Here is a 27,793-nt window from a genome sequence, read left to right as displayed (position 1 = left end):
CAGGATAATTTTTGGCATGCTTGAAAAGAGAAGGGTGAAATACAATAGAAAAGAAAATCCATTCAAGCTTGGCCAATGGAATGCACAATAACCCTTTTACATGTCCTTCCAACACCAGTGTTTTGCCTGCTTTAAGGTCGTCGGAGGAGACCAAATTGCCATTGTGCAATTCGAGGGGGCAATCAATTTGGAATGGTGCCATAAACATGTTTTCTTCCCCCGACTTTAACTAAATGAACTTTAGTTTAATTACTTGTAAGCTCCAGCTAGGTCCTTCTGTTTTCTCTTCTTCCTCTTCATGTTCTCATGACTCTTAAGAGGCAGTTTGATGTGAAGAAATCCTAAGATTTCCATGTGATGCACAGGCAATTGGATTAAATAAAATATAACAAATAAAGGGATCAGTCATTAGTGGTTACATTTAGTCTTATCTATGACAAATGTAAGAAGATAAAAACAAATTTTTTGTCAAGTCTCATCGGATGGTAGCATAGAACTCTAGCTCCATGCGGAATTTGACAGAAGAAAACTTATTCCCAAGTCATTCATATTTGTAACCACTTTGCTTCTTCTCCGAGGAGGAAACAAAATAATAATAATAATAATAATAATAATAATAATAATAATAATAATAATAATAATAATAATAATAATAAACAGTGTGATTTAAATCTTCTGAGCACGCACAAAACGTTACTACTGCCACAGGATGGTGACTACAACAACAGGGTTGGTACAGACCTTAAACAAAAACAAAAAACTGAAAACCAAAAATAGGCAGTGCAATGGAACTACTGTCTCAAACTAACTCAGTCCTCCAATTGTTGGATATAATCAAACAAATTACTCATAGTTTCTCCTCAAACTCGGATAGTGGGGTCATTTGCTCCTTCAAACCCTTCCTTTACGGATATCTGTCACAAGCTGTGAAGCCGGGATCCACTTCCAATGGATCAGACATCATCATCTCCCAATGATCAAAGACACATTGTGGGAAGGCCTGCCCTGAAGTCGAAGCCCTCATTGACCAGAGAACCCAAAACATTCAATGACGGGGAGGTATGCCTTCATATTGTAGAGTGGAGTACCAGGCCTCTGCATTTCCTGAAACACGTGCCCACGTTTCTGATTAAGAACACCGTAGATACCACTAAGAGTCTGCTCTGGAGCTTGGATTTCAACAAGATATACAGGTTCAAGGAGCCTTGGCTTGGCAGTGAGCTAGGAAGCATAGATGAGCGTCCCAGAAGTGGGAATGACCTGACCACCTCCTCTGTGGATGGCATCAGCATGAAGAACCACATCACAAACTTCAAAGCAAATACCCCTCATGTTTTCTTCTGCCAATGCAAGCTCAATACAGGTTGGTTCTGTAGCTCATAATGAATGAGCAAGCAAAACAGAAATAAACACAAATCCATCAATTTTTTCAGCAACAAGACACAAGCTCCTAAATAAATAAACTAACTGATAAAAACCCTAGTTGACCAAATGCATAACAAAAATTAAAAACTCATACACAAATAACACCAAATAAAAATGTTGTGCGAGTTCCACTAGCAACGCAGAGTAAAAAATATGAAAACAGTACCTGAAGTATTACGATCAAGTCAGAGAATGAACCATTCTTAAGCATCCATAAACAGCAACTATAAAAAGCATCCAAAACCAGCAACTATAAAAGCATCCATTAACAGCAACTATAACAGCATCCATAAAGAGCAACTACAAAAGCATCCATAAACAGCAACTATATTTACATATGGAGGTGTCCAAAATAGTTAACCTTCAAAATCAAAACAGTATGTGTGCCATGTAAGGCAATTAGCCACTGCTTCTAGATTGTACAATATTACACCTCACAATACTAACAAAACCAACTAGCTCTAGCAAAAAGGCAGGATTACGAGCCAAAGTAGCCCCAGCAAAGCTTCCACATGTACATCTTCATATAAAGGAGTTCTTGACATAAATAATGAGCAAAGTGAATTCCCAAGTCATAAGTCCTCACTGAGGTCAATTCACACACATTAAGACATTTACCTCATAAATATGCCTCCCCCCTTAAACCCTCTATTGCAAGCGTCAGTCGGTAATATTTGATCTTCGACGGGTCAATTTTATGCACCGAAAGCCCAGCACTGAGATGCTCGATGAATTGAATGGTCATGATTCCGCAAGACGTACTGTGAGGCCAATAAGTTGGGAAATTACAACTGCATTTATGTAAAATTTGGATAAAATTAACTAAATTCACAATTCTTACCCATCTCGTTGTTGTGGCACACCTGCAATGATGCAAACTGAGAATGGCGTAAACCTTGACATCTGTAGCCCCGTTTGCTTAACCTCTTCAACCTCAGAATCTTCATAAAACTTCATATTGTACAAAGACTCGTGCAAGCGTATCGCTAACAAAGTTACGTATGTAACCAGCTTCAAGATTTGGTATATTCAACATATGAGTCATACACAGTTGCAGTATGTCGGACGAAATCAATTTCGATTGCAACCCAATGGGACTCTCGAAGATTATATGGAAAATAGACTTTGCGGACTTTTTTCCAAGCTTGGGCATACCCGTGTTGCCATGTACCGTGCACAAAGTGATGTACATTCTTCAGCTTGTTGGCTGGAAGGTCACTGGTGTTTGAAGCAGCTGCCTTCTTCGATCCACGTGTCTTGCCAGTCGCTTTTAACGGCTCTAGAAATTGCTGCAAACATTGAAATGAAACCATATTACATAATGACAACCGAAAGCAAATGAAGCAGTGAATGTAACATGGTAACAAGTGTACCTGCAAGGCATAATCTGTCGTTATCCAGTCGGTTCCAAATAGCAACGGATGAGAGAGTTGCCTTTTCCGGATAAGAAAGGTTGCCATTTACAGGTGCTGAAAGTTGACATATAATAGCAGCACATTTTCAGACAATTGTACACTTAAAAAAGGAGAGAAAACAATTGAATTATCATAATAAAGTAGAGATTTGTGTATTCTTACCCCTGAGCTAATCCATGCCGTTTCATCGATGAGTTTGTAGAAAAAATCAGCGCCCACGGAAAATGCTTCAAGCTGCACCTGCACACTAGAAAAGGAAAACTTGCGACGGTTATGTTTGTACTCATCTCATAATTCTGACTTTGTTAATGACAAATATACACATGCATATTAATACGATGACGATTGGATTTCGAAGGTCAAGAATCCGAACCTGATATCGCTTTTCCAGCAGTGCAAAAATCTATTATCGCCTTCACATCTTCACGGGCAGCGGTTTTGATGGATCAAAACATGGCGGGGTTGCAGGCGCATCCGACACACTCACTCTCCTCTTCTTCCTCAAAGGATCAGTAAATGGACTTAACAATGTCTGGGCCGGGCGCTTCTGTCTACACCCTTTACCTTCCACTTCTTTTTTTCCAACACTCAAACTACCTTCTTCATCAGCAGCCATACTAATTGTAGGTATACTTGGAGGATTCATCGGACCTGCCAATGGCACACTGTCAGCTATTTTCCAATCTTCTAACAAAAACATAAGTCTTTGGCAGATTTCGTCACACCCGGCCACATCTTCCGGGGTAGGCAGCTTGTCAGATTGTGCATACGCAGCTGCTTCATGCACTTGTAAGTCAGGAACTGGAGTGACCATGGCTGCGGAAGGTTCGGCTCCATCAATGGGGACCCACGTTTCCATTGCTGCCGGTTTTGTAGGCGGACTGACATTGTCATGTAATGGCGACAAGTCATTGTCGCCTCCTTCATTCATATGAGGACTACCGAGGTCCTCATGTCCTTCCCTAGCTTCTTTCACCCCACCATCTTGTTTTCGCAGCTGCTCTGTCTCCACCTTAAAATAATGCTCCATTGAAGCCAGTGTGTTGCGGAAATCCTCCACACACTTTTTATTTCTTTGAACTTTGGATGACTCCTTCCGTACCATTTCTTCCAACTCACCCACTCTGGCGAAGTGCTCGATTTGAACTGGCAACTTTGGCGAATTCATCCTTCATCCTTTGAAAGTCACGCTCAAAGTGCGTGAACTCAGTGGACGCCATTTTACCTCGTGATTCGCTAGAATGCAAGTGTTACAATATTTCCAAAATATATCGGAACAAAACAGCAGTTAATTTCCTATTGTATTATGACATATATATTGGAAAATAGGTAATGCTTGCCTTAGAAGACGACGGAAGGCTGGCAGTTTCTTCAATGTCCTCATCTTTTTCTTCTACTGAGGCAGACGTCTGGTTTTTTGTTCACCGTCATCGCCAAACAACGAACAAGTTCTTCAGTGTTGTCAACACTGTCACCCCAAGTCCAATACGGCTGCTGCTTCTCAATTACAGATGGCCGGATAAGTTGCACATCAACCAGCAATTTACTCAGACAATAGACATATCAGTAAACTGATTATATTAGATTTTCATATGCCTAAGATTATCATTACAAACTGAACTAACCTCACGGTTCTCGAATACTTGGCTCATTAGCTCATAAAAACACGGCAAAGTGTTGCTCCTCTAATGTAGTATACGAGGGATGTAGGCATTATGTTCGTGAACCACCAAATGTAGTGCAGCCAATGCTGGAAATACCTCATAAGCCCAAATCTAGTTTGAGGAAGAAAAGCCTTAGAGATCACATGCTATAAGGTTAAATAGGGCATGAAAAGCCAAGCATACAATAAAGAGAAATAATTAGCATGTTTTAATTGCAGTCTAAACCTTGCCCTATGATTGACAAAAGTTAAAAGAAATACAGGCATCTAGAGATGCATAGAGGCTAAAAGTGGTTCGGGCCACATTAGTCATTACTCTAAGAGCATTCAACACAAATCAGGAAAAAATTGATTTCCTAATATCCAATATCCCCCCCTTACATAAAGGGGTGAAAATTTAAACTTGTTTTTCTAACAACTTATTTCTATAATGAGGTAATTAGTGTTAACTTAGGGTTGTTGATAGAAATACACGGGGCTAATCATGAATATTAATGATATAATATTCAGCCAAAAAAGAATAATATTACTAATTAAATAAAATAAAACCTTCTTTTCATTTTCTATTCTTAAATTCCCCTCTACTCCTGACCCCCTCCCATCATTTTCTCCCCTTTCCCATCAATTTTTTAACTAATCAATTATTTTATTTCTGTTTAGATTTCTTTTTTTAAATACCACAGCCGCCCAGAACAGCCACCCAATTTGCTCTCTCTCTCTCTCTCTCTCTCTCTCTCTCTCTCTCTCTCTCACAAAAAATATCTACCAACACACACACACAAACACAATATCATTAGTCAAAAGAATCTGTCAAAAAATAATAACAGTGGACAGAGTTCCTTTTCTTCGTCTTCATCCTTCAACAGCTAAACCAATCAATCCCCCCAAAAAGTAATAATTACAGAAAATAAACATGAACTCATTACTGTTTTAGCTCCTCTTTCCGGCTCTCAATCTCTCTCTCTCTCTCTCTCTCTCTCCCCATTATTGTTTTAGAACCCATTACTGTAAACAAATGATATTTAACTTTACATATGGAAAATTGCTCACCTGAAGTGCAAAGGCAAAACCCTTGAGGTGGTACTCTCTTGGTCTACCAGTTGCCGTTGGACTTTATTTCCTAGTCTGATTTTATTTTAACTTAATTTCCTTGTGGGGATTGGGTAGCTAGGTTTTAGGAGGTATTTAAGCTTCTTTTCACTGCAATTTAGCGGTCTCCTTTTAGAACTTCTTTTTGGCTTTTGGAGCGATTGCTAGGGTTTTGGATTTTCGCTACTTTCAGGTGTTTTCATTCTTACTCATTCAAATGATATTTTCTTGGATTTCAATTATGATTATGTGTAACTAATTCCTTTTGCTAGGCGAGGCTGTAAGCCTTAGCATGAATATGTAGTTTTATTAATTTGCTTATGAATGGATGCATGTTTGCTTTGAATTATTAATCACTGTGTTTAAAACTATCTATCTATTTTAATGATTGATCACCATTAGGATATGTAGACAAGTAATTTGATGCAATTTCTGTTGGAACATCACCCTGAAATTGAGGAGGGCTTCTTGTGATTAGTAATTGTAAGTTCACTTAAGGCGAACATCACGCTCTTAAGGGTTGCATGGTTTTTCAAAGGGTTTTCACAAAGCTTAATGAGTCTTGCATGTTTATATTTGATCTGAACATCACAGACGGATTGCATGTTAGATATTACGTTTTCGCTTGAACATCACAAGGAAAATATGCATTAGGAAAACCTAACCTTCAAAGCATATATGTGGAAATTCATAAGTATTTGATAGAATTGCATAGGATTGCGACGGTGTTGGCTAAGCCCTAGTTTTCTCTAAATTGTTAGTCTTTAAAAAGAAATCGTTTTTCTTCTTTGCTGTTATTATTTCCCAACTTTCAGATTTCTTTTACTGTTAGTTTAATCTTTTTCAAATTCATAAACTTCAAATCTTTGATAAAATCTATTTTAGTTATTAATTAAGAGTTAGTTTAATTACAGATTAGTCAAACAATCTTTGGGGACAACGACCTTGCATGAGCATTTATACTACAATTACCTTGTATTCTTGCAAGTATTTTCAGTGATTTTAACCTTATTTTCAGTGATTTTAACCTGATTTTAACCTTATTTTAACCTTATTTGCAGATATTGTCAATTATTTGGTTAAGGGTGTGATGCATCCAGATTTTTCCTACCAGCAGAAAAGGAAGTTTTTATTTGATGTGAAGCACTATTTCTGGGATGAACCCTACTTATACAAGTATTGTGTAGACCAAATTATTCGCAGGTGTATTCCAGAGGCTGAACAAGACAGTGTTTTGACATTCGCACATCAGCATGCTTGTGGTGGTCATTTTGGGGGAAAACGGACAGCAGCTAAAATATTACAAAGTGGGTTGTATTGGCCTACTATTTTTAAAGATGCTCATGTTTGGTGCCAGGCGTGTGATAGATGTCAACGTGTGGGCAATCAGTCAAAGCGGAATGAAATGCCACAGCAAAGTATTTTGGTTGTTGAATTATTCGATGTTTGGGGCATTGACTTTATGGGACCATTCCCGTCATCCCATGGCAATCAGTACATATTGGTGGCTGTTGAATATGTTTCTAAGTGGGTCGAGGCTGTTGCAGCACCAACAAATCAAGGATCTGTGGTACTGAAATTCCTCCAAGGCACTATTTTTCCACGTTTCGGGACACCTAGGCGATTATCAGTGATGGGGGAAAGCACTTTTTAAATAAACAGTTTGCTGCACTACTCACTAAATATGGGATAAGTCATCGGGTGGCCACTGCATACCATCCTCAAACTTCTGGGCAAGTTGAAGTTTCTAATAGGGAAATTAAGCGCATATTAGAGAAAACAGTCAATGCCAGCCGCAAAGACTGGAGTGTTAAGTTGAATGATGCTTTATGGGCCTACAGAACAGCGTATAAAACACCAATTGGGATGTCCCCCTTTCGGCTTGTTTATGGTAAAGCTTGTCATCTACCTATGGAGCTTGAACACAAGGCCTATTGGGCAATTAAGGAGCTTAATTATGCCTATGATGCAGCTGGAGAAAAAAGAAAATTACAGTTGCACGAGTTGGAAGAACTCCGGAATGACGCATATGAAAGTTCAAAGATATACAAAGAGAAGACAAAAGCATTCCATGACAGCAAAATTCTCCGAAAACAATTTCAGCCGGGTCAGAAGGTTCTATTTTTCAATTCAAGGTTGAAGTTATTCCCTGGAAAATTAAAATCTAGGTGGCAAGGTCCCTACAATGTTACTAAAGTCTATCCACACGGCGCTGTGGATATTACAAATGAGAAGACTGGTTTCGAGTTTAAAGTAAACGGTCATAGACTCAAACACTACTTGGAGGCGCCGTTTGACAGGTGCAACCGAGTCGGTGACTCTGAAGGAACCGGTGATTTGACCACCAGGCTTCTGCAAAGTCTAGCTACAGACTTAAAATAAAGCGCTCATTGGGAGGCAACCCAATTTTTCTAAACTCTCTAATCCTTTTAATTTCAACAAAATAATAAAACTAAAATTTAAAAAAATTGTTGTTTTCTTTAACTAGATGTTTTTTATTATTTTCTTTCTACTCCTAACACATCATTGATCCAATGCACGGCACAAAAATCAGTAGCAAACATCAAAAGCAAAAAAAAAAAAAAATCCTAGGTGAAATCCGCACCCAAAGAAGTCTACACAGGAACGACACAACAATCAAGAAGAAACATCAAAAGCAAAAACAAATCCTAGGCTGGAATCCTGCACCCAGCAGCAAGTCTACACTGGAATCATGCACCCAGCAGCAAATCTACCACATTTCCAACAACAAAAGATGCAAGGGATTCGAAATTATACCTATGAGATGCACGGATTGGGGGTCCTCAGGGCTTTTTGCTGTTTTGTCTTTTGAGCTTGTGTGTTTATTGCCCTTTCCCTTGAATCTCTCTTGGATCCGCAGACCTTACACAGCGAGCACCAATATGAGTACCTGCATGGGCAAAGAACACACATCTCTACACATCAACCACAGCTCCCAAATCAGGACCCAAAACAAATTCTGGAATTATTCTTACCTTCGGATGGATATCGGAAGGCACTGGTGCTGCGAGATTGAGGACCATCATGGATGCAGGAGGAATTTAGTGACGGCACTGGCAGAGGTTTGAGACACAGGCATTTACCAAGAGGCGTCCAACACCTTCAGATCAGACTCCTTAAGGTTAGCATAAAGCCAATCAACAGACTAACGGGCTCATTTGTCGACACAGATTGTGTTGTAAACTCTGCTCTTGCCCCAACTACTGACGAAGCCATTGCACGAGGAACCCAACCATATGAGAAAATTTGGGGCTTTTGACAGAATGCATGTGAACCAGAGTGGAAAAGGCGATGATGACCCAAGAGAGCCCTTGCTATGAGATCTACAAATCATTCGAATTTGGGTTGGGAATCCAATGGATGGCATCAATTCAAAAGCCAATATAAAATATATATATATATATAAATGAATGAATTGCTGGTTTCGGTTGTGACAGAAGCAAAGAGAGACAAGGCTCTTGAGTTCTTGAGAGAGATGAAGAAGGAAGAGGGCGGAGATGGATGGGTTTCAACTGAGAGAAGGAAAATATGTTTGTCTGCTTTGCAATCAGTGATGGGAATGGCCAAAGTGTGGTGTTGGAGGAGTGAGACGAAGGGGATCTAATATTTTTCAAATGACACTACAGCGGCTGCATCAGGTTATATTGTCGCTGCCGCCCGAGTTTGACACAAGTGCGGAGTTGGAGGAGTTGGTCAGCGCCTCTATGCAAGATCTCCGCTCCTGGTCCTCGCCTTCAACCCCTGTGGTGTCAAATTTCTGGGTATTTTCTTTCCTATTTCTTTTCTTTTATTGTTTTTCTCATTTTCTGCCTTACTTTATTTTCTTTATTTATTTTTGTTATTCTCTTTTGCTTTCCTAGTTTCTTTTCCTAGAGTGTTTTCTTTATTTTTTATTTCCATTTTCTAGGATTTAGTTGTTTGGTCTACTCTTGTTTCTTTTGCTTATTTTCCACACCTTGAGGACAATGTGTGATTTAAGTTTGGGGGTAGGAAAGTAAATTTTAGTTTTATTTATTTATTTATTTATTTATTTATTTTTTTAGTCTTGTTTAATTTTCGTTTTTACGTTAATATCCATAGATTATTTTAAACTTTAGAACAAATAGACATGGTGAAGATTAGTCCCACAATAGAGTCTTTTCTGTTTATTGTTGCTTAGACACTAATTCATGAATTATACTCTGAAATTTGCACATCACACCAACATGGTTTGTGGGGAGTACGATTGAAATACTTATTGTTTGTCCCAGTGTGTTTTAATTTTTGTTCTATATAAATAAGTTAGTTTGTGTTATAAAGTAATAATTGCCTCACCCGAAGCTTTGCCTAGTAACCGGGCCAATCTTGCCTAATCAGCAGTGATTCTTGAGTTAAATCGTAGAGTTTTTGGCATGAGGCAGGGTGGTTAGTTGGTTTCGTAGCCTTTTCAGCTTGAGTTAATAAGTCCTTAGGGGTGTTCTACACCTAGTGCCCTAAAGCCTTAGTGGTTTGGGAGTCATTGACCTAAATCTCGCTACATGGGTTGAATCGAAAGCTTAAGGGAGCCGACATTGCACAATCACTACTGTTTGGAAAAAAAAAAAAAAAAAAAAGGAGAAAAAGAAAAAGAAATGTGTGAAGTAAGTGTGTGAAGTATGAATAAAAGGGATGAGATGTAAGGGTTTTAGTCGAGTCTCTTTAACTATGATGGTTCACTTTACACCGAAGGAAGTTTGTGAATTCTTTTCTAATTGATTCTAAATAGCTTAGACTTAGTGGTGGGATGAATTGGATCCTTTGAATAGATGTTCTAGTTTTTAAAATTCACTATGGATTGCAACTTGAAGGTGGAAATTTTGTTCTGGTTAAAGTGTTAGCCAGATGTCTAGTTTGTTAAGTTTTTATTTTTGTTTGAGTCTTGTTTTGCTTGAGGACAAGCAAAGAGCTAAGTGTGGGGGTATTTTGATGAGTCGATTTTATATTATATATTTAACCCTATTCTTAGTATATTTTGGTTAATATTTTGGAAGAATTTTGATACTTTGAATTATATTTTCAATATAGGACTTTCGACTCTCTCTGGAGCAAAACATAATCAAATGGACGAATTTTGGAGTAATTCCAGTTGGAGGACGTACGTGAGTCACTTAGCTTGATCGTATCAAAATATCAGACTTTTACACTAAGCGATGATTTCCTGGTGAATAAATGAAGGAGCGATGTGCAGTGCTGGAATAGTGACGTTTTGGGCTTATATTGCGTTTTTGGAGCCCAAGATGACCTCGGATGGGTTCGTGGCCTTCTGGAGAAGTGTTCGGAATATTTTTATCTTTAAAACGAGCTATCTTGGGCCAGATTTGGAGGAGATTTGAGACCAAAACGTGGCTGAGCAGATTTGGGCAGATTCTCCTAATCCAATTTGGACTTTATTTCCTAGTCTGATTTTATTTTAACTTAATTTCCTTGTGGGGATTGGGTAGCTAGGTTTTAGGAGGTATTTAAGCTTCTTTTCACTGCAATTTAGCGGTCTCCTTTTAGAACTTCTTTTTGGCTTTTGGAGCGATTGCTAGGGTTTTGGATTTTCGCTACTTTCAGGTGTTTTCATTCTTACTCATTCAAATGATATTTTCTTGGATTTCAATTATGATTATGTGTAACTAATTCCCTTTGCTAGGGCGAGGCTGTAAGCCTTAGCATGAATATGTAGTTTTATTAATTTGCTTATGAATGGATGCATGTTTGCTTTGAATTATTAATCACTGTGTTTAAAACTATCTATCTATTTTAATGATTGATCACCATTAGGATATGTAGACAAGTAATTTGATGCAATTTCTGTTGGAACATCACCCTGAAATTGAGGAGGGCTTCTTGTGATTAGTAATTGTAAGTTCACTTAAGGCGAACATCACGCTCTTAAGGGTTGCATGGTTTTTCAAAGGGTTTTCACAAAGCTTAATGAGTCTTGCATGTTTATATTTGATCCTGAACATCACAGACGGATTGCATGTTAGATATTACGTTTTCGCTTGAACATCACAAGGAAAATATGCATTAGGAAAACCTAACCTTCAAAGCATATATGTGGAAATTCATAAGTATTTGATAGAATTGCATAGGATTGCGACGGTGTTGGCTAAGCCCTAGTTTTCTCTAAATTGTTAGTCTTTAAAAATAAATCGTTTTTCTTCTTTGCTGTTATTATTTCCCAACTTTCAGATTTCTTTTACTGTTAGTTTAATCTTTTTCAAATTCATAAACTTCAAATCTTTGATAAAATCTATTTTAGTTATTAATTAAGAGTTAGTTTAATTACAGATTAGTCAAACAATCTTTGGGAACAACGACCTTGCATGAGCATTTATACTACAATTACCTTGTATTCTTGCAAGTATTTTCAGTGATTTTAACCCTGTTTGCGCAGGTACTAAAAATCCTATCACTTATCTTCCTCTCCAATCATCAACTTCATTCAAGAAACCATCTTTCCCTGCACGTCATTATTATTAAAAAAAATTCAGTCCGTTGCAATCTAGACAATAACAACCAATACACAATTCAATGGCCTATTATAGGATATGAAGTGAAAAATAAACACAAATTACAGCACATAAACAAAACCCCAGCTATTTACAACTGACCTATTAATTCAATGGCTCAAACCCCAGCTACTAATTCCTGCACGAGGCATTTCCATCAGTACAACCTTAAGCGGATAAAATGATGTGTGTATCGAAATAAATGCAACAGCCACTGCAAGTACTCCAAAGCAAACACATATCTTACTAACAAAAGTGTTACACAGTGGTGAAACAACAGAGTTATATGCACATTAATTATAGCTTCTAATAAATACTACACTTTCTCATTCATGAATTGTGGCTTCTCTAATCGAACAAAAAAAAAATTGTTGTTTTACCTGCTTTTCTGAAATGGAACCTAGCTTCTGATCCTGCCAAAGGGAAAAGTAAGATAAGTTGCTAGAAATTCAAAGAAAAAGTTGTCTCAGACAGAGTGATGTAAAGGAAAATTCGTACATAAGGGGAAACAAAAAAACTGAGAGAGCGCATGTAATGTCAAACTCTAGGAATTCCCAAAAATACCAAATGTGGCCTACACCAATACATGTTGAAGCAGAACTCACCAAACCAGTAACTGCACTTTGCAACTCACCACAGAACGTAAAGTTCCTCAATACTTCCTTTCGTATCACCAACCTGTTTCATAAGTTGTAACCAAATTTAGAGATGATGCCGATAATATATTTCGTATGCTACAACACTCCATTTACATTAAATTGGAATACAGGATTTTAAAATACTAAATTGCATACATTTAAGGCATGGCACATCACATATGGATAGCTGATACCTAACCAGCTGTGACATTCATCCTATTAGTTCCATATTGATAATGTCAGAAGTTTTTGCTTCAGCCTCATCAAACTATAAGTTTTTTAATTTGAATTTATGAATTCAGAACTAAAAGCTCATAATATGTAGAAAATGACATACAATTGTTCAAATCTCATAAGAATGTTTGTGCTCTGTCCAGCATAAGAATATTTAATACAGTCATTTCAATTGTTAAAATCTCATCAAACAATATAGATAGTTGGGACTGACCTAGTGAACGAAGCCCAAACGTTCTGTGACAAAATGAAGAGTTTGATTTCTGTGAATAGTGGTTGCGAGCCAATGACAGTGGGTGTGCGTTATTACCTAGTTCATAGAAACCCATAAACCCAAACCCAATTTCTGAGCAACCAAACCAATTTCTTAGAAATCCAGACACCATAAACCTTCACAAAAGCCCACATTTCAAAGAAAATGGTTATGAACAGTACCTCGTCGATGTCAACGATGGATTTCCGCTTGGATGAACGGCCACTGTTGACGGGGAAAGAGCACTGCGTCGAAGAGAGAGAGGTACACCAGGGAGAGAGATGGGCCGAAGAGAAAGAGCGAAGACAGTGAGAGAGAGAGCCAATTTCTGAAAAACTGATATGGGTACAATAAGTGGGCAATAATTTTATATTTAAAGGTGTTAGTTGTAAAAAATTGGGAAGGGGTGGTATTTTTAGTTAAAATTAGCAAAAGGGTGGCATAGAAGGCTATTTCCCAAAAATTTACACAACTACACCTTAATGGGTTATGGGGTTGTGTGGTCTACTTTGTTTGCTTTCACATGCTAGTTCCTTTGGAAATGGAGTAACAAGAAGATTTTTTATCCTGGGTTTGTCTTCCCTCCCAATCCCAGTCACATAATTCTTTTGGCTGCTGTAGATTGGCAACATGCCAACACTAATCTTGCTCATAAACCCATCCACTCCCTAGCCACTCTATCCTGGTAGTACACTGCTGCAGGAGTGATTAAAAATAATACTGATGGTTGCCGAAATGGAGAGACTAGTCGCATTGCTGCTAGTGGTGTTCTTAGATCAAGCTCTGGGATGTGGGTTAAAGGGTTTGCTGCTAATATTGGTTATGGTCAAGTCTTAGATATTGTGTTATGGGGTATCTACTATGGTCTCAATTTTGCTTGGGATATGGGCTGCAATGATGTTGTGCTGGTATCTGACTCATCCATTGCAGTGCATCTTCTTAATAAAGCTGTGGATGCCCTCCACCCTCTTACTACCTTGTTATGGGGCTGCCAGGACATCAAAAAATATAGGGGCTGCTCTATTTATCATGTCTATTGTGAATGCAACATGGTGGCGGATAGACTTGCTAACTTGGGCTCTTGCCTTGATTTGGGTCTCTGTACCTTTCAAGTGCCTCCCGATAGTATTAGCTCCTCTGTTGTTGATGACCTGCGTGGTCTTTGTAGGCATCGGGCTTTAGTTTAGTGTTTTCTTTTGGCCATGGCCCCGTCTTTTGACCAAAAAGAAAAAATCAAATAGGAGCTCGAAATCCATGAACAAGGGTGTAAGGTCCTCATGAAATTGTGTATTGTTGTGTTTTGAATTTATATTTGCATTAGTTTATGAAGTTGGGTAGCATATTACTTTTATTTTTTGGGAACGACAAAAAACCCCCCTAAAGGTTTGAGGTCATTCTCAATATGGGCTCCGAGGAATCAATTTCATCAAGTTACACCCTAATGTTTTCAAACTTGTCCAATTTTAACATTTCGTTAAGTTGACCGTGTGGTCAATCGTTAATTGTTGACGTGTTCTACATCACCCACCCTCTCCCTCTATTCGACTTTGATGGATAAAACTATCTTACTACCACAAGCACAAGCTTCCCAGCATTCATCGAGACCTTATGCGCATTTGCAATAAGGTCAGGTACCGATTTTGACTTTGGTTTCAATGAAATTGAATTGGGTTTTCAAGGATTGGAGGGTTGCAGTGAGTTGGGTTTCTTTAGAACCAACTCAAGAATTAGGCTGGGATCAATGGGATTGAGTTGGGTTTCTTTATAATTGTCATGGAAATTCAATTCAGTTTGTTTGAAATTGGGTTTTGATTGTAGAGTGGGAGTGTGATGGGTCTCTTTGGATTGTTATTTTTGGAGTTGGTCAAGTTTGGAAATTCAATTCGGTTTGTTTGAAATTGGGTTTTGATTGTAAAGTGGGAGTGTGATGGGTCTCTTTGGATTGTTATTTTTGGAGTTGGTCAAGTTTGAATTGGATGGAATTTTCGATGGAGAGGAAGTGTTCCTCGATCGGGGTGGTCAGGTCGTGAGGGAATGGGGCTGGGATTGTGGGTTGCAAGTGGATTGTGGCTGGGACTGTGGGTTGTGGGTAGGGATGGGGTTTGGACTCGTGTTGGGCAAATGTTTTAGAAAGATGACGGGGATAATTTCTGGATTTCCCGCCTACTCATTAGACATGTGTCGAAATCTAGTGTACCCTCAACCTTAATCCCAAAATATGGCTTGAAATCCCTAATCCCCAAACGGCAAACAAAAGTGATCTCAGACCACCCAATTCCTTTTCACCTACCTTTCAATGTAGAACCATTTCGAACTGACAAAAGCCTTCGAATATTGTCGATTGCAGGAGAAACTTGCTGAATTTAGGGTTATCCTGTCAGTCATAGCGTGGGTTTGTAGACCTCGAGGAGAAATCGCACCAAATTATGGTAAGTTTCGAACTTCTGAAACATGTGGGGTTGAGTTTCATACTTTATTGTTTTGTATGGTTTTGGTATCCAACGATAGTGTTTTTTATGGTTGTTTTCAGTAAGTTTCCTTTTGTGAGGGTTTCGGTTGTTGCCTTTTTAGAAATGGGGGTTAGGCTGCTACCTTTTAGGGTTTGGGGTTTCTTTTTTTAATAAAGGAGATTTTATCTAGTTGGTAAAGTAGTCAATGTAGAAAGTTGGGTTAGGCATGTGAGTTTGCATATGCATTTTTAGGTGGTCCTGAATCCGTATTGCATTTTTGTCTCATTGCTTGTTCTTATGTGCATTGCAATTGATCCGAGCATTTCACTATTACAATGTTTCATGGTGGTAGATTTAGTGACAATTTCTATGTAGGAGGTGATATGGCATATTTTGATTATATTGACAAGGACATGAGGTCTATGGTTGAGATAGGTTGGATGGTTAAACATTTGGGTTATATGGATCAGATCATTTTGTACCATTATAATCTACCTGCATTTTAATACATTTTACAAAACCACATGGAATTCAAAATTGGCTCACTAATACACAATGCACACGAAACTACCTAAAACTCTAGTTTTAGCCTCATATTGTGATTAGTTTCATATTTTCTGCATCCTTGTCCACTTAGAACCAACAGAAGCACAAAGATAGTGGACCATGACTAGCAACAAAACCCACAGGAAACTAACTCTTCTAGAAGCTTTTCTCTGCCCCTCTTCATGCTTTGAAAAGCTTTCAAAAGCTCAAGTATCACATTCCTTGACCTTTCGCACATCTTGGGATCAATCTAGTGAAAGAAGGTGCAACTTCTTGGTTTATGTAAAGAGACACGAGCAAGCCCTAATTAGAATCACACCTATGAAAATCACACCCATTCAATCTAACCACAACAAACTTACCCCATAGTTCATGCAGTCCCAGAAACGACGACTTGGGTTTGTGTCTGTCCAAGACGTGAAAACGCAAGCTCTCTTACCACAACTAGAGAAGGGTGCCCCCATTCGATTTAGATTTGAAATTGGATTTAGGGTTTCATGGGCTTCTATCGAATGCCGGGATGAAGATGTCAATTCGGGGTTCGTGGGTTCAGGCTTTGGGTTTATGGGTTTGAAATAATCCACACCTTCAAAAAAACCAACACGCAAGCAAAAAATGCCACGTCGGATATGTCACGTCATCACTTAACAACTCCAATGACGGACTGGGTAACAGTGTGACCAATTTATAGGTTTTCTAAGAATTCAGGTATGCTCATGAAAATTTTAGAAGGTTGGGTACTTGCTTGTAACGACCCCTAAAGGTTGGGTACTTTTATGTAGTTTACCCTTTTAATTAAATTGTTAGTGGGGTAGGTCCCACAACGGCCATGTTAGCAATTAATGGTTGACCACACAGTCAACTTAATGCAAGGATAAAATTGGACAAGTTTGAAAATATTGGGGTGTAACTTGATGAAATTGATACCTCGAGGCTCATATTAAGAATGACCCCAAACCTATAAGGGGTCTTTTGTTGTTAACTCTTTGTTTTTTCCTTTTTGAGTTGGGTAGCTGTTCACTGGTTTTAAGTTTGCTCCCGTGATGGTAAGGTAGAGTTTCCCATTGGCTCAAAAACCATTTGACTGGTCAACAAGTTAACTTTCTTTTGTGTGCAAGCGTGCCACTACTAGCAATAAAAATTCTAGCAGACTTCTTTAAAACAGATAACTTGCGCCTCAAGTTTCTGATTTCTAAACAAGTGATTGTGAATTTGGGTGAGGAATATCTCCCAAGTAAGTTCTTTTTTTGTTTCAGATCGTGAGTACTTCACAATTTTTCACAAGAAAACTGCGCTTCGCCGTAATAAATGATAAGAAAGTGAACTATTTTTAGGCGTAACTACCTTTTACAAAACTCAAAAAGGAAAAACCAACTCTAGAAAGATAAAAAGAAAGTGAGCTTCCATTTCGCCTAGATAGTTGCTTTTGATCCGGCCGGACTGAATATGCTTGAGCCGGATCGACTATCAACAACTTCAATTGTTAAGTTTCAGCTATAAGTCGATACCAACGTTCGAGTTTGGCGAGCTTTAATCTATTTCAAGCCCGAAGGCTTTTTGAACTGGCACTGGGACCTCTTCCGTCTAGAAGGGCGTATGGCTAGACTTGAGGATTACCGAGCCGGAATCGCATGTGGTACCTATTCTCGCTTAATCAGGCTCTCCATAAATTTGTTGACATTTTCATATTTGTAAAACCCGAACTCTGCTTGATTTGGCTTATGCTGAACCAAATTTGTAATGAGAGAAATCTCGTTTTGAATGACTTATTTCTCTAAGTCTGAACCGGAGTTAGAGATTCTAAATTGTAGCTGATTTGTTTCTTGTGGCTCAATGAGCTTTTGGTTGCTTCAGTGTTTTGAAGGTTTTTGAGATCAAGTGACCATTTTGAGTTTTTGTTTTCTGTCCTTTGCTCTGTTCACCTTCTCTCATATTTATAGGAAATGCTAGAGTGAGATTTTTAATTTTTAAAATGGGCGGCAAATTTTCTAAAAACCAAGATCTTTTTATTTTCAAATGTCCAAAAAAGGGAAGTTATCTATTCGCTAAGTAGACCATCAACAATCCTAAGGCGCTTCCCTATTTTCTTGAAAGAAAACCTAATCCTTCTTTAATTCTAACTGCTCTTTATAAGAATTCAAACTCACTGTGATTGTTAGTTTTGATCTTCCAATTTGAACAACTCTCTGCTTCCTACTTATCTCTTGAAAACAATCGCTTATTTCTTGAAAAAGCCACCTGCTTTGGTGTAGAGCTTCTATATGTATATATATAATAATTGACCTTCTTCTTTGGCTGAGTAAAAATAGGGAAGCCTTTTTGCAAAAACCTGCCTTCATTAATTTCCTATCAACCTCTATGTAATAGTTGAAAATTTTGACTTTTCAAAGCTAGGTAGTCACGTGGGTTTGTTTTTAAAAAGATCTTCCAATTTTGTCAACCTTCGAGGGTAGAGATTTAGATTGTATTAAAAGGCTGGGCTAGTCTCTTTTTAGTGGATAAAAAAGCCCCAAATGTTTTTGTCTTATGGCCCTTTTTCTAAAAAAGAAATGGGCTAGGTGTGTTGGAAATTAGCCCAATCTTAAAAAGACACCAGTGGCTGCCCACAATTTGACATGGGATTTTTTGATTTGGGCTCTTGATTCCAATTTGAACAAAAAGCCCAAATTGCTTGAATTCTAAGTTTTGTTTTCCTGGGCCTCTGGATCAGATTTATACCAAACAGAGCTAATTTCTATGTTTTTGTTGTTACTCCCTTTTTTTCTCCCCCCTTTTTGAGTTGGGTAGCTAATTTCTACATTTTTGCCGATTCGATTTTGACATTGGGTCTCTTTATTATTATTATTAACTTTTTTGGTAAATGGATAACTCCATTACGAAAACAGTAACAAGCAAAGGCTACAAGCAGAAACATAGAACAACGGGGAAACACAAACTTAGTCGCCCTCAGCTACAAATTAATTTGGGTTATTATCTAAATGTCCATAAATAATAAATAATATATCAGTAAGTATTCATAGAGCTAGGTACAAATTCATCCACTACCCCACATAATTAGACGCTCTGTATACGAAGTATATTTTATGCATTTTTTTAATTAATTGTATATGAAGGATTGTGGGATATGATTTTCCCCACCTTGTGAAGGCCTATTGCACTTTGAAATCCAAGAAATAACAGCAGTTGTGAGTCCTTGAACACACCGGTGTGGTGTGTGCCAAAGAGTTTCTAATGCTTAAGTTACTCGTGACAGTAGGATTAACATGATAAGATTTCTCAGTTCAAGTCAATACATGTGACGACTTATTATTAGTGTGAGATTTTTGATTCCTACAAGAATTCAGTAAATTTTCATGAGGGTTGTAAACATGTGTGTAGAAATCGATGAAGGTAACAACTATTACGTATAAGGAAAATGATTGAGTAATAGCTATATTCAGTATTATTATTTTGTATAATGATTATCTTGATTCATATGTAACGGAATACAAGTTTCAGTAGCTATCACACACACCAAAAAAATAAAGTTTTCCTTCTGTAAATTTGAAAAATATACAATCATAATCAGATCAATCATAATCAGATCAAATACGAGACGAAAGAATTTCATGTTTGTGGCCCATGCATCAAGACAAGTGGGCACCAAATTTCGACCAGGATAAAAAAGGCAAGCACCTAATTAGTGTACCAAGAATAAACTTTATTTAGTGAACCACTTTGGGAAAAGGATAAGGCCAACAACATCATCATCTACATCTGCTGTGCTTCACTTTTTTTAATTAAAATTAAACTAACTATTTTGCATGAATTAGCTGCAGCTGCTGGGAAGGGAGGAATTAATGGGGATTATAGAAATAGGGTTGTTTCTGATGATCTTTTCCCACCATTACCTTGTGGCGCCTGCATCTCCTCTTCGCAAGGCCTCGCCTTCAGGTGTTCTTCTCATCTCTCTCTTCTTGCATATTCTATTATTAATTAGTTTATTCTTGGCAATAACTTTTTCAGAAACTCCTTTCATAAACTGTAATCCCTGGTTGCTTCTTGGTTAAGAGCTCAAAAATCAGAACTATCTGAACATAAAAGTGAAAAGGAACACCAAAGCAAGTAATTGAAAGTTGCTGTTTTTTTTTAAAAAAAAATTAATACATCCTATATTAGGGGAGAGGGGAAATCAAATCTAAGACTCCGGGTGCAGGACAAATGTTCTTAACCAATGGAGCTATACGCCCCTTGCACAAGTTGCTTATTAGGAACCAAATATGGTTTTCATGGATCAAACAGAAACGAGAGGTAAATAATTTTTTTTAGGAAACAAAATATAATTAGCTATGTCCTTTCTAGAATTAATAATAAAAAATTAGGATGCTAAGAAGAATTAGCAAAAGAAATACGAGTGCTTGGATAATAAGTTGGTAGAAGTTATAGTTTGTTAGTCAAATACACTTTGTTTTAACGGTTGGGTTGTTGCAGAGAACAAGAAAGGAACAAGTTCAGTTGAACAAAGTGATATTTAACATTGAAAATTCATTGAGTGAAACACAATTCGAGCATTCGATTTGAAACAGAATTGACAATCGAGTCTATTACCATTACAATCTTTTCGAACTCTTCTTCCTCTACAAGTTTTTGGACCAAAAAGAAAGTCGCTCTATTTGAGTTCAACCACCCCCAATGCCAGATAAAATAAAAAGTTTAAAAAATAAAAATTTATATACAGAAGTTTTCTGATTTCCTAATGGCAAAAAGAAATCTGTGACCTTGTCAAACAAGTTTCGGTACTGGTTAACTTCTAAAAGAATACGTTGCAGAATTTATGCAGGAAACCACCACAGAAGATGAAGGTGCAAATGGACATGGAAACAATGGTAGTGATGATGATAGTGATAATAGCAGAAGCAGAATAGCACATAGCGGCAAACTTGAACATGGATACAGTCATGGAAGTGCAAACGGCAGATCAACTAGTATTGGTGAGAATGGAAATAACGGCGGGACCAGATCTCCAAATACACAAGGTTCAACTTTCGTACCTGTATACACAGCAGGTTCAGTTAACAATCGCCACCATAACAATCACCATGGTGCTGCCAACAGCAACAAGAAATGCATTGGACTGCCCATCTTGTTCACATCCAGCTGGGCGTCTCTTGTACATCTGTATATGGTATTCTGATACTAGACAAAGCCGAAGCATGAAAAGACAGTGTTGCTTGCTATCATTGTGCATAAACTGTAAGTTTGAGTGTGTCGGTTTTGCAGTTGGCTCCTTGTGAGACTAACATTTTCCAACAAATGTTAGGAAACCATGTATTATGAATTATTGCCTAAACAAATTCGGGTTTGTGCATCTTGTGCATCAATGATATCTAAAGCACACAAGAAGATTTGCAGTATTACATGAGTTCGCTTCTTTCATTTATGATTGTATAAGACTAAAGAACAAGACAGCAGGTTTCGAATTTTGTGTTTGTATTCTAAATTTAAAGGTCCACCTACCAGATTTCATAACTCCAAGCCGTTTATAAGTCGTACACACTTGAACTTTGTCCCTGGATTATCACATGATTCACGAAACATGTCTGCATGCATCATTATGTCTAATCATTCAGTTAGTATGTCACAAGAGCAATCAAAATAATTCCTTAGTAACTGCACCATTGCAAGTATTATAACTCCAAAATGGACATACGATGGATTGCACAGATACGGAAGAAATTTTCCTCATCATTTTACTCGCCCTCCGTCAAAAATTAAATTTTTAAAAAAAGAACACTACAATAGGCTGTTTAAGTTCTTTCATTTGCCTTTCTCAATAATGAGAACGGTGAAGCAAAACTCCAATGATTCTCTGATTTGAATCAAGAAAGGCAAATAATTGGAGAGAAGCAAAAAATACAAATCGTAACGTGTCAAACCTTCTACTTAGAATTGAGTGACTTGCTCAAGTTTACGAGCCATAAAAAATTTGCAGCGTCCTTTACCACTTGATTCAATTTCTTCAATCTTTCTCTTGGATTTTGTGACACCAAAATTACTTAATTTCAATTGCCGCTTGCCATTAGCACTGCTAGAACCATCTCCATCCATTTCATTGGATTCCCTATGAATATAACAAAAAATATCAAAATCCAACGTTAATTGACACATAAAGGAGCCTCACCTGAAATAGATAAAATCCAATATTTGCCTAATTGTAGTTAAAAGTTGCAATAATTAGTTTTAACATACAATTCAATAATTCTTTATTATTAGCACCGCATACCGTTTTGACCTTGGCTGTAGCAATCTCCATCACACATATTTTATAAAGCTTATATGGTTATTGATTATTGGTTGGTTTACGGTTTATTGAAATTCGGGGACTACTGGTATTTCCACAGTACATTACAAAAAACTTTCGTCATTTACCAATATTTCTACCAAAAAATCCAGGGACTTCCGGTATTTCCACAGTACTTTTAACCTTGGTTATTTTGGAGCTTTGCTTCATTGGAATATCCTCAATGTCAACTCATGCTTACCCCTTTCTATAAAAAGCAGAAGGAAACTCAAAACTCACTCCATACAGATACAAAAGAAATTGGAAAAGGCGATAAATGTGCAGGTACATACAATGAACTACTAAATAGTTTATGATAGAATTTTTTAACAAAGTGCAGGGGACTGACCATAAGACTTCAACAATGTCTTTGAAATAGGGAGTGCATGTACCCCAGCTGAAACGGACTAATGTTGGGAATCCAAAAACCAAGTGTTGGTGATGTTGCAACCAGGCCTTAGTATTTGGATCTGTGGAAACAAAACAATAACCAGATTCCTCCAAGTACAGTAACCATATGATGTTTACAAAGTTATTGGGAAAGAAAGATAAAAGCCATAAACCTTTCACCTCCAGGATATCCAGAACCAAAATTTTTGTGCAAGTCTTCAGCTGTTTCCTCAAGCACCCAGTCCCGCAAAGCTCTGTCTCTTGTGACCTGGATGATCGAATGAAAAGTAAAATTATTGTAGCCTCCAGACTTTCAGTGTGGAGTTACACAAGGGGAAGGTAATTACTTTTGCAACTATGCTTGCCCCACTGACAACTGGATAAAGACTATCAGCCTTCTTTGCAACAACAAACTTGACAGCAGGGAATCTTTCAGACAGTTTAGTCCTATACTTCTCAGCATCTCCCACCGTATCCACGTAAACCTGAAACGTATATTATTTGTAACTATATCTATTAGGATTTTGGCTCGTCAAATATGTCCTAGTTGTTTTAGGAAAATTAGAGGTATAACGATTCTTGTCCTAGAGGGATTAGGAAAGAATTTCAGTTTTCCTTATTCAATTTAGGTTTGGATTTCTAGAAGTCTATTTGGATTTGGATAAGTGTAATTTCCTAATCCACTTAGGAATAGGAATTCAATCAGCCTTGGGACATGTAAGCCAACTCTATATCTATAAATAGGGTGCGGCAGGGCTTATTTTAGAGAGGAAAAACAGCCAGAGACAGCCGAGACTTTTGAGATTAGTTCTAGGGTTGCAAAAGTTCTGTAATCTCTATTATTAATCAAAGGAGCGATGATTTCTCTACCTAGAGAAATCACAACTGGATGTAGGCAAAAGTTCTGCCGAACCAGTATAATTCTCCTGTGTTTCTAAGTTTTCTAATATTTGCTAGTTTAGTCTATTGCCGTCGGTTACATTAAAGAACAAGATCTAGTGTGCGGATTATTTAACAATATCAACCACTTTATTATTACCTTTTTAAAAAATAACCTAACAACGCTAATTTTGATTTTTCAAATCACTGCTTTGTCAAGCCTCATAATTTCCAAGAAACTATTTAATTGAGATGAACCTTTTCCATATATCCTTTAGAGGCTTGCACAAAACAGGGACTTAAAGAAAAAGAAGAAAAAGAAAGCGGAGAATAAGGTTTCCACAAGATTGTGAGAGAACAATAAAAACTGCATAGTTCAGTTAGGATCGTAACTTAGAAACAAGGTTGCACCAGGAAAACTTATCTAACATATTCTTTTATTATAGACGAAATATTTTTTAAGGTTTTCAAAACAGAAAATGCAATACCATTAAAGAGCTTTCACCTTGTTCATTGCCTCCTGTTAACTTTGTCCTACTTCTTGTTTTTTTTATTTAATATTCTTTGTCCATATTGCCTTTTCCATTGACAGATCCTACGACAGTGTCTACGTGTTTCTCTTTCAGATGGCTTCTGTTACCATAATGGCACCCTGTTACCAGATAACCCAAGCACTTACTACAGCAAACTATTTATCTCAAAATAGCTTTGTGTTCAGAATTAAGAATATGCACTCTTTTTTCATCAATAATGTGTGGAAAATTCAATTTAAAAGTATTTGAGATCTGAAACATGCATATATGTAAATAAAAGACCTTTAAATGACCATTAATCTTTTTAAGCCAGAAACAGTTTACCTCAGTTAGAAGAACTCCCATGTTTAGGACTTTAGTGATAAGGCCAATGGCAGAGTCATGTGAGATTTCATTCAGGTTTATCTTATTTCTGTTTTGAAAACAAACAAAAGAAATCAAATAAGAAAGCGGTAGCATGTGATTGACTTGAGAAAAAGTATTCATATATTTTCACTGACTTCTTCAGCATTTTGGCCGAAAGTTCCCTTGGATCTATGATATCAACAGCCCACCCAATGGATTCATCAACCTTCAAATTCTCAAATAATTCCTCCCTCTTCTCTTCTTTCAGTGTCTTCGAATCTACGGGAAACAAAACAGGATCAAGAACACAGGGAGGGGAGTGATTTATGATGCCATATTGAACCAAAAAAGGAGCTCAGAATTTCCAGATGAAAAGAGATTCACTTTAAAAGGCAAACATAGAGTCATGGGAGACACTAAGTAGAACTTTGCAGATGAAAGGGTCATTTCCCCCAATCAATTGGTTCTAAGGAAGGCATCCCAAACATCATAAAACTAGAGTATGGTGTGATAACACAAGTGTGAATCAGATCTTTCATGTGAACTTGGTCCAGCAAGCTAAAGCTTAAAACTAATTTCCATACAATTGAAGACAATATTATGAGTTAAAAAGCAATGAAGACTCAGGTGATGTGTACATGTGATGTTCAAGTATTTTTGTGCATATAAAAATAACAAAAATCTGTGGTCATCCATTTTCTTTAGTAATCCAACCGATATTTGATGCATCATAAGTATTGAAAAGCCATGACTCATTTCCACATCTACAAGTTTGACATGGTGTGCTCAATTGATCTGTAGTTCACATAATGATATGTTCAGGTGACTAGTTGACCAGAAGGCGAATATTGACAGTTGCACTTCCATTTGAAGAGCAAATCTCCAAAATCAAAGAACAACATTGATGTTTTCTTTGGAGTTAAACTAATCATTATAATATCCAATCCACACTTGTACCCCTTTTTATATTTTATTTTTCGAGTTTATGACTCAACAGCTGATACAATACGATTACATTGACTCCTTTGTTTTGTGCTTGATTTTATTAGCATAACAGTTAACATCATGAAATCACAATGAACATCCATCTCTTTACTTCCAACAAAAATCATAGAAAGTGCAAGTTCCTCAACTTTCAAAGACAATAAATCTTAAAAACAACACAAACCCCACCGCCCACACCCAAAAAAAAAGAATTAGATTAAAGCTAAAAATGAGTAAAGGAAAGGACATTGAAGAATGAAGCTAAACCTGCAAAATTCAAAGAGGAGAGAGTCTTCTCATACGAGCGAGCACAGTACAAGCATCCGTACACCATTGGACCTGTTCTCATTGGACATACAGAAGTTTTGTGAATATGTATAAATGGAAAACCAAAAAAACATGGAAAACGAGAAGAAAGCAGACCTAAAACAGGGCCTCGGCCAGCTTCATCGATGCCCATGATGCAAGGCTCTGAGGTCCATTGGGGGATTGCGGCGCCCGATCCCATTCCACAACCACGCTAACTCTTTCCTTCTCTTTCTCGGGCCTTTGCGTTTCCCGTTAAATGTGACCGAGGGTTTTTATTTTTCTCGAGAAAATGAGGTCAAATTTCAAGCGGAGTTCATGAGGTTTGTGAACTAACCAGAGCTGTTGGTCAGCAGAAGACTGAGTGATAGTGAGCGACAGAAAGTGCAAGGCCCTTCAAATTTTTCCCTTTTTTTTTTTTTTTTTGGTGTGGTTTTTATCACAAAACATTAAATAGGTTTTTATGTTTTTTTTGACAATGATTTACTCTATTTTATTCACTTACACTCCTTTTTAGTTATAAAAAGGAGTGTAAATGGATAAAATAGAGAAAAAAGTGGAAATCACTACTCTTTTTAGTTCCTCGAGGTTAACTTTCTGGTTCAAGGTTTTATGATTTTTTTTCATGCGACATAATGCACAGAGGGATTTAGTTTCGGACCAAAAGACTTTCCGGTTCAAGTTGGGGGTGCCGGGGAATGGGAAATCGAATTAACTACTCTTAGTTGATTTGATTTTGAGTAATGATACACTTATCACATTTTTATCCCACATTTCTATATATCATATGCTACATTAATTAAAATCAATGAAGTGTATTTTAATAAAGAAAGTTTAATTAACATTTTTTTTAAAGTGTTAATCAATCATAAAAGAAAAGAAAATATTAAATACTTTTAATTGATGTGACTGTCTACCTTATTTGTCACATAAGATGGTATGGGAATATGATATACAAATGTGGTAAGAGTAGCATTATTCTTTGATTTTTATTTCTCTTGTCTATTATTGGTAAGTAACATTTGGCCACGAGCCTTGCCTAGTTCTTCTGTACTAAGCCATCAAGATTTAACTTGGTTTTGAACACCTACCTGAACTCCAATTATAGGTTTATCAGTTCGTCTGTCCACCAGCTCCCATGTTGCATTTTTCTTAATCATTGACAGTTCATCTTCCACAGCCTTCATCCATGATTCATCTTTAGAAGCTTCATCAAATTTTTCAGGTTCCATAATGCAAAAATTGCATTGTGCTAGAACATCATTCATATTTCTCCATTTTAGTGGAGTGTGATCAAAGGCTTGAGTATTTCTCATGCTGCTACTTATGTCACTTGATGGTTCATAAGGAGGTGACAACCTTGGTGATTGAATGTGATCATGGCTCCCAAGAGGTGTCATTGGTGATGTCATTTAAGATATATCGGATTGCTCTTCATGATTGGTCACAAATACCTATTTCTCAGACATTTCCTTCCAATCCCAAGCTGCATTTTCATCAAACACAACATCCCTTGAGAGTAGAAGCTTCTTATTGATAGGATCATACACTCTGTAACCTTTTTCACAAGTTGCATAACCCACAAATATACCCTTGGTACTCTTTGCATCTAACTTCTGTCTCACTTCACTTGATATGTGCACATAACACAAACAACTGAATATTTTAAGATGAGCAATTCTCCTACTGTATGCTTTAAATGGTGTTTTATCTCCAAATGCTCTAGTAGGACACCTATTTAGTATGTAGACAACTGTGTGTACAACTTCTGCCCACATATAGTAA

General features: G+C 37.3%; 2 protein-coding genes, 2 long non-coding RNA genes and 1 pseudogene across 12 annotated transcripts; 1 reads left to right on the top strand and 4 right to left on the bottom strand.

The window, feature by feature from the left end:
* Positions 1–599: 599 nt before the first annotated feature.
* LOC148916858 (elongation factor 2 pseudogene) lies at positions 600–2,382 on the bottom strand (annotated as a pseudogene).
* A 51-nt stretch (positions 2,383–2,433) lies between these two features.
* LOC103342993 (uncharacterized) lies at positions 2,434–3,116 on the bottom strand. Its single transcript, XR_016126634.1, has 3 exons — positions 3,003–3,116; positions 2,799–2,894; positions 2,434–2,714 (listed from the first exon to the last, which is right to left on the bottom strand). It is a non-coding gene; the product is annotated as an uncharacterized LOC103342993 (long non-coding RNA).
* Positions 3,117–4,185: 1,069 nt separating this feature from the next.
* LOC148916857 (uncharacterized) lies at positions 4,186–9,208 on the bottom strand. 4 transcript variants are annotated; one of them, XR_016126607.1, is made up of 4 exons: positions 8,589–9,208; positions 8,371–8,503; positions 4,466–4,615; positions 4,186–4,331 (listed from the first exon to the last, which is right to left on the bottom strand). It is a non-coding gene; the product is annotated as an uncharacterized LOC148916857 (long non-coding RNA). The 4 variants fall into 4 exon arrangements; XR_016126606.1 differs by having other exon boundaries at positions 4,186–4,334; positions 8,589–9,207; XR_016126608.1 differs by having other exon boundaries at positions 4,186–4,635; positions 8,589–9,206.
* A 10,763-nt stretch (positions 9,209–19,971) lies between these two features.
* Positions 19,972–21,648, top strand: LOC103331010 (uncharacterized). Its single transcript, XM_008233618.3, has 2 exons — positions 19,972–20,185; positions 21,061–21,648. Exons 1-2 carry the CDS (start codon positions 20,092–20,094, stop codon positions 21,423–21,425), a joined length of 459 nt encoding a protein of 152 aa, XP_008231840.2. The 5' UTR covers positions 19,972–20,091; the 3' UTR covers positions 21,426–21,648.
* LOC103331009 (Polynucleotidyl transferase, ribonuclease H-like superfamily protein) lies at positions 20,780–26,416 on the bottom strand. 6 transcript variants are annotated; one of them, XR_016127313.1, is made up of 10 exons: positions 26,126–26,414; positions 25,970–26,041; positions 24,874–24,997; positions 24,698–24,785; positions 23,309–23,446; positions 23,142–23,229; positions 22,921–23,041; positions 22,168–22,352; positions 21,749–21,849; positions 20,780–21,282 (listed from the first exon to the last, which is right to left on the bottom strand). XR_016127313.1 is itself a non-coding variant. In XM_089053190.1 (10 exons), the coding sequence occupies exons 1-9, from the start codon at positions 26,208–26,210 to the stop codon at positions 21,755–21,757; spliced, it is 930 nt and encodes a 309-aa protein (XP_088909316.1). In that variant the 5' UTR covers positions 26,211–26,416; the 3' UTR covers positions 20,780–21,282; positions 21,749–21,754. The 6 variants fall into 6 exon arrangements, 3 of the variants coding, with proteins under 3 accessions (XP_088909316.1, XP_016650262.2, XP_088909317.1); XR_016127312.1 differs by having other exon boundaries at positions 21,749–21,831; positions 26,126–26,413; XM_089053190.1 differs by having other exon boundaries at positions 22,234–22,352; positions 26,126–26,416.
* Positions 26,417–27,793: the final 1,377 nt, after the last annotated feature.

The sequence above is a fragment of the Prunus mume genome, linkage group LG5 (assembly GCF_029339155.1).
Source record: "Prunus mume cultivar Tortuosa linkage group LG5, ASM2933915v1, whole genome shotgun sequence".
NCBI classification, from domain to species: domain Eukaryota; kingdom Viridiplantae; phylum Streptophyta; class Magnoliopsida; order Rosales; family Rosaceae; genus Prunus; species Prunus mume.
This window is presented reverse-complemented; position numbering and strand designations above follow the sequence as displayed.